The 7500-nt window shown below is 36.3% G+C and overlaps 1 protein-coding gene across 2 annotated transcripts in view; it reads left to right on the plus strand.

Annotated features, from left to right (window-relative positions):
* Nucleotides 1-7500, plus strand: part of LOC125041185 (NECAP-like protein CG9132) — a 13074-nt gene that overhangs the window by 4982 nt on the left and 592 nt on the right. Inside the window, exons 3-5 of one of the 2 annotated variants that reach the window (XM_047636016.1) lie at nucleotides 36-226; nucleotides 2358-2647; nucleotides 3899-7500. The exon at nucleotides 3899-7500 is cut by the window's right edge and continues 592 nt beyond it. In XM_047636016.1, coding sequence (XP_047491972.1) covers nucleotides 36-226; nucleotides 2358-2647; nucleotides 3899-3947 — 530 coding nt within the window. In that variant the 3' untranslated portion in view covers nucleotides 3948-7500. The remainder of the gene's footprint in view (nucleotides 1-35; nucleotides 227-2357; nucleotides 2648-3898) is intronic. The other variant, XM_047636017.1, reaches the window with a different exon arrangement.

A 7500-nucleotide genomic window follows, 5' to 3' on the forward strand; every position in this document is an offset into this window, starting at 1 on the left:
TCAGTCTTTCATTTGCCCCCCCAACTCTTTCCCAGGGCGATCAGCATTCATAGGAGTTGGCTTTGGGGACCGTTCAGACAGCTTCGACCTGAATGTGGCATTGCAAGATCACTTCAAGTGGATCAAAAAGGAGGAAGAAGCTGAGAAGGAGAAAGAAGAGGGAAAGCCATCACTCGATCTCGGCTTTAAGGAGGGAGAAACCATTAAAATCAACATGAAGATTACGGTAAATGTTTTACTTCTTCTCACACACACACACACACACACACACACACACACACACACACACACACACACACACACACACACACACACACACACACACACACACACATACACACATATACACACATACACACACACACACACACACACACACACACACACACACACACACACACACACACACACACACACACACACACACACACACACACACACACACACACAGACACACACACACAGACACACACATACACACACACACACACACACACACACACACACACACACACACACACACACACACACACACACACACACACACACACACACACTCTGCAAGTAGAACAATGAAGGGAAGTACAGGAAAACACACGGATATGCCGAAGGCCTTTTTGCATTTACTGTTTCATCAGGGCATATAGAACAAGAGATACATATATATATGTACTTGGCAGTCAGGTCACGTCGGTGATCAGGTGAGTGACAACCTTGGCTAGTTCGTGGCTCCCCACTGCGGTGTTAAAGTTGTTAGTAGAGTGTACGTATGCCACTTCTACCATCTTCCTTTGTCGAGGCCTTGGACCACTTACGAAGTGAACAACGAAGGCACTCCTCGTGTCATGTTGTCGGAGGGCGCTGCGGTGTTGGTCGATTCTTTGTTTGTGCAGGCCTCGTCCTGTCTCACCTATGTAAACTTTATCACAGCTGCCACAAAGTATGCTGTACACCTGACTGAGAGGTCTGTTGTGGTCTGACCTCTTTTTCCTAACGATGTCCCCGATCTTCCTACCAGATGTGGTGGCTATCTTCATCGTATGGCCCAACAGGGTCTCCAGGTGTTGCGTCAGCTGCAAGTGTGGGATGATGATCCTGTTCGCTTCATTCCTCTTCTGTGGTGAATTGTATGGATGGTTGCACTGTGTTTAGTCTGTGGAGGAGGTCTTGAAGGTTAGTCCTGGTCGGTACTACAGCGAGGATGTCGTCTACATAACGAAGCCAAACTACATTCTTTCCCACGATATTCCAGTAGTGGTCAGCGGTAAATGTTTTACTTCTTCACACACACACACACACACACACACACACACACACACACACACACACACACACTGCAAGTAGAACAATGAAGGGAAGTACATGAACAGCTGTACGAGGACTGCTGAAAAAGGTGAGCCCATCACAAGTCCTTGGATTTGCTCGTACTCACGTCCTCGGAATTCGAACGGGCCAAACTCCACACAGAGGTGGATGAGTGCGACGAAATCATCCCTCGGCAGCGGTAGTTCATCCTCGTCCATTCCTTCCAGCGTTCTTTTTGCAGCTTCGATGGCCCTGTCAATCGGTATGTTCGTAAAGAGAGACTTGACGTCGAAGCTAACAAGCTCTTTGCATCTCATCCCGATGTTTTGCAGTTTTGTCATCATATTGGCGGTGTTTGATAGATGACGACCACTGATGGACTTTGAGGTGCTCGAGAGAGGTGCTGCGAGCTTTACTTCTATGTATCTCTGGTTCTATATGCCCTGATGAAACAGTAAATGCGAAAAAGCCTTCAGCATATTTCTGTGTTTTCCTGTACTTCCCTTCATTGTTTTCCTTGCAATTTGTTCGACATGAATCGCGTGTGCACACGCACACGCACACGCACACACACACATACACATACAAACAAACACAAACACACACAAACACACATATATATGTGTATATATATATATATATATATATATATATATATATACATATATATACATATATATATATATATATATATATATATATATATATATATATATATATATATATATATACATATATATATATATATATATGCATATGTATTTGTATATGGATATGTATGTATATGTATACATATGTATACATATACATACATATATATATATATATATATATATATATATATATATATATATATATATATATACACACACATTTATATACATATACATATCTTATGTGTGTGTGTCTCTCTCTCTCTCTCTCTCTCTCTCTCTCTCTCTCTCTCTCTCTCTCTCTCTCTCTCTCTCTCTCTCTCTCTCTCTCTCTCTCTCTCTCTCTCTCTCTCTCTTCAAAGATATTGATTGATTGATTGAGTTCCCTTTCCCTTGCAGAAAAAGGAGGGTCAGGATGCTACAAGCAGGCCCAAACCCAAGGCTCCAGCTGGAGGGGGTCTGGGCCTTCTCCCCCCTCCCCCTGGAGGAGTGAAGCTGGCCCCACCTCCCGGAGGTGCTGGGGCTGCCACTTCCTCTCCCACAGCCACGCCCTCTGCCTCCTCAAATGCTGATTTACTAGGTGGTCTTGTCGGCCCACCGAGCTCAAGTGCTGCTCCACAGGCGGCAGGCAATGCAGAATCCTGGGGCGACTTCACTAGTGCTGCACCGAAACCACCTCCCCCTGCTAGGTGGGTTTGCGCACTTTTTGTAGGTAGATAGTTGTAACGTGTAATATATAAACATTTATTCAAGTTTTCTACAATTTGTCACCAGAATAAGCAGTAAGTTGATTAACCCCAAGCCATTGGGGATAGCATGTACATACATCCCATGTCAACTGGGAGTTTGATTTACTGATTGTTTATACACATGGATGGCTCCACAAGTACTAAGTCACCAATGAGCAAATAACGAGAACTATTGGTCTCACCTGTTTACCCTTTTCCTTGATTTTCAAAGATATTTTCAGTTACCTAATATTGCTGTTACTAATGGCAGTAATGCTATAATAATGATAAACTCAGTTTTAAAAATACAGCATCAATATTAGTAGCATCAGTAAAAAAAAAAAAAAAAAAAAAAAAAAATACTGTAAACTCAAGGAAAGGTGAAATCAGGTGAGGTCACAAGGTCTACTAAGTGACTCCTTTGTAGCTAAGCACTTGCAGGGTTCATCTTTGTGCAGAAACATTTCACCAAACAATACTACAGTGAACACAACATTTTCCCAGGGCCTTTGGGTTAAAGGATAGTCCTATATGTTTCAGTGTTTGTTTCTTTTCCCTTCTTGATCACCAACCAGCCATTCTAATTTACTTCCAACAAATTCTGATCATCATTGACTTTTGTTAATTAACATTCAACAGCTGCTGATCATCAGTCAGTCATTCTTAAGCACTGTTCCACTTTTTTCTTTCGTTCTATCTTTTTCTTTTCTTGTTTTTTCTTTCTTTTGTTCTTTCTTTTGTTCTTTCTTTCTTTTCAATAATCAGCCTGCAAACTCATTGGCCACTGTGAAAAGAAATTACATATATAGATAATAATGCATGTGATAGATATAAGGATACAAATTACAACATTTATTAAAATTCATATTGAAATCTAAATATATGATAAATTGCATATGCAGTCGAGTTGTAATTTCCTAGCAGACTATAGACCATCTCCTCTAAATATGCACATCACCAATTCCTAATGATCCATACCATATTATTCAGTATCCAGGAAAATTGTCACAAGAAAAGGATTATACCAACTTAGAGGTTGGTGAAAACGGGAAAATTCAATATTATTGACATGTAAAACAACAACAACAACAACAACAACAACAACAACAACACCCTTGCATAACTGTGTATTAGTTAACTTCTAAGTACCACTGATGATCAACCAGTCTTTCTTATTAACTCCAGACAACTTGCTGTTCTTTCCATTTCTAGCAACTCAGCCAGTGGAGGCTCAGGAGGCAGCGGCTGGGTCACCTTTTAGATACTACGGCAGAGATGGATATACAGCTGCAACATGGATGCTATGCATTAGAAATTTGGAAAATACATTTTTGGCTTAGATGATATGTATATGTATATGTGTGTGTGTGTGTGTGTGTGCGTGTAAAGGATAAAAAAAGAGGGTGTAGGTTCAGATGTTTTTTTCTTGTCTTGGCTAGAAAATGAAACTTCAAATTGAGACACATGTTACGATAGGATCCATACTTTTAGTCTTCCCCACAGGAAGATTAAAAAAAAAAAAATAATGCCTCACTTATTTGCTATGCCAGATTCTTTCCCCATTCTCCTTTTATTGATCTTCTTTTTTTCTTTCTTTCTTTTTCTTTTTTGATCTTCTTTTTCCAAGAATGCAGAATGGGGAAGTAATGCTCATAAATGCCAGAGATTATTTTGTGCTCAGTATATCCAGAATAGGCACATTTGAGGAATTAATGGAAACAACCAGACTGCAGCAGCAAGTGACTCGTATTTTCAGCTTTCTTGCTTAGGGGTTAAAATTGCAAAGGCTAGTCATCATGTGGAGTAAGAGCACATCAGCATATACTTTTTTTTCCCTCATGACCAAAAGTCCCACAGAAAGGAACATTGCCATGAATAGCTAAGAGACTTATTGCACTTACTGTGTGAATGGTACATTAATAAAGGCTTAGAGAAATGCACACTTCCCATCGGCCATCTGAGATCATAATCTGTAATATTTATCATCTTGAAGGAGAGACTTGTTCAAGGCATTCACATGTTTGATATTCTTTCTTTTCTTCTTTTTCATTCTACAAACACATTTTTTTTTCATTATGAAAATTGTAATTTACTCCCATTCCTGAAAAATCATTGATAGCCCTCATGGTATGTTCAGTGTTGTTAATGGAAGAGTTTTACTGTTATATAATTTTAGGTCAAGGGCAAAAGTAATCATTAGCAATTACTACATATCTAGAAAGTAATCAGGTATTTTAAATGATTAGGTAAGTGACCAATCATTTGTAGTGCATGTATGGCATAACGTAACTCTTCCCAGATAGAGGGAAGGTCCATAGAAATCCCCTTTATGACAAAGTGGACAATAATTAAAATTGTTTGGGTGAGCGTAGCACTGTTACAGTTGTATCGACTTTCTTGTTTTCTATATATTAACTAGTTATATATTCCTTTAGCTGAGACTATGTTATAAATTCCTATTGAAAGCAGTAAACTTTGTTATGTAATTGGATTTTATGTTCTAAATGCTTATTTGATTTTTGGGTTATTCTTTTTTTTTTTATCTTCTTCTTTTTCCTTTTTTCAAAGTTATACCATTATGGATTGCTCAGAAATCTTATCAAGACATACAGATTCATCTCAGCAAGCTCTTTTGTATTGAAATAAGTGGTCAAAATATCCATATACCTCGATTTGTAATTGACTCATGTTGCGAAAAAGTTCTTTTCGTACTGCAGACTGATTTACATTTAGTGTTGTGAATGATGGTTATTAACATTCACATGAAGTATAAAAGTTGTTATGTTAATATGCAGAACATGTACACAATTAATTTGAGACATTTTATATCCGACTCCAAGATACAGGGCAGTTCTAATTTTTAAAAAAGATATGATTGTTTAAGAAACTGTAAAGAGTTGTATTTGATATATTTTTATTCCTTATAAGGTTAATATATAATTCATCAGCAATTCCATGTACCTAGTTCATTGTTGTCAATAAGGAAGTGTTACTGATATTTTTAGTACTGTCATCAGCATTGGAAAAAAAGGAAAAAAAAGTATAATCGTAATTCATGTATATGAAATATTGACTGTTTAGAAATATAGTGTAGATAATAACTGTAGTGTATTTGGAAGACTATGTGTTCTTCCTTTCCCTCATAGGGAAGGTATGAGTTGTTTCTTAGAGACATTAAAAGCTTCCTGTGCAAGCCAGAAAACCCCTGTTGTGTTTCAACAAACGTGATGAAGAATCATTCCTTTGTGTGTGGCTAAGGACAGGAGTGAGTATTGGGGTGTGATGTGCGTAGGTTCCTTCCTTCCTTCCTTCGTAGAGTAATAGAGAGAGAAGCTTAGTTTGTATTTAGAGATGTAAAGTATTTTTACAACATAGTTGCAAAAAAAAGATTTTTTTTTTTTTTTTCTTTCTTTTTTATGCACTCTTCATTAGGAAAAGTTTATTTGTCTTAGGCCTAATTATATGCTGTTTTATAGGTAGTTTGTTTCCCTCTTTTATGGAAAGGGTGTCAGGGAAGGGATGTATAACAGGACATGAATTTATTCAGATTTTATAAGCAATGTTATTTTCTTTAGTATTGGGTACAAGAAATGGGATGTTAAGTATATAACATCTATATAATATGAAAAACAAAAAACAAATATATATTTTGACCATTTTACACAAAACAGGACTAAAATCGAGAAGCCAGTTTTTCTAAAGTTCAGACTTGGAAGTCCAGGGAAATGAGGGATTGAATATGTGTAATTTTTTTTAGAAAGTATTTCTGTTTTTATTTGTCATTATTTTCTTGGAGGGGAGTCTAGCTAGGGTTAATAAAAGAAAAAATGTATTTTCATGTTCTTGTTGAAAATTATCTGTAGTCATACAGTTAGTTTCTTGAATAAGTAGGGACATTTTACTAGTTTCATCATCCACATTTTGCGTTCCTTTAGATCCTTTTTATTCATATTATGATAAACTTCATATATTTTATATTTTTCACATCAATGTCAAGGAAAAAATAAATTGTTGAAAAACAGAGGTGGCTTCGCATCTGTGTGATTTTTTAATTGTCCTTGTTATTGTTGTTGGACATGCTCTCTCAAGAAAAATATTGGAATAGAAATAATGGTTAAATACTTGTTTATCAGTTTGCATATTCTCAGAGTTTATTCTGAATTTTAAATACTTTTATTTATATATATATATTTTTTTTTTTTTTTTTAATGAATACCATTTCTGTTGTGTTCATGTGAAAATATATTGTGATGGAACTTAATGCATCCACTTTGTTTAAGGCAAAATGAAGTGAATTAGTAAAGGGATTCATCATAATACACATTCCTACAGCTAAACAACTAAATAAAAAGTTTGTAATCATTTCTATATTAATTTCCTGTGTTCAGTTACCATGAGTTCAGTTACAGGCCTATACTACTACATTATATTAGTAGTGATAATATTGTTTGGTCTTTTTTTATATACAACTGTTACTTATTGTCATTATCAGCATTATAAATGTTTATCATTACCTCTCAATATCATAATTGTAAATAAGTAGCCTCTGTTATTATAGTTTTATTGGCATTGTTCATCTTTTTCCATTATTTTGCACTTAAATCTTCCTCTGACAAACTTTGTACTTACAATATCGCATGAATATGTGATTTATTTTTAAGATGCAGTTTTCAATCTTTATGTCATGGCCACTTGCAACAAAAAAGTTGTTTGTAGTGAAAGAATGAATGTGATAGTTCTATTTTTTTGTCTGGAAATCACATTAAAAGCATAATGTTTGTGGTAGTTGAGATGTTTTTGAGAAAGGAAAGTTC

This window comes from Penaeus chinensis, chromosome 30 (genome assembly GCF_019202785.1).
Source record: "Penaeus chinensis breed Huanghai No. 1 chromosome 30, ASM1920278v2, whole genome shotgun sequence".
In the NCBI taxonomy this organism is placed as follows: Eukaryota; Metazoa; Arthropoda; class Malacostraca; order Decapoda; family Penaeidae; genus Penaeus; species Penaeus chinensis.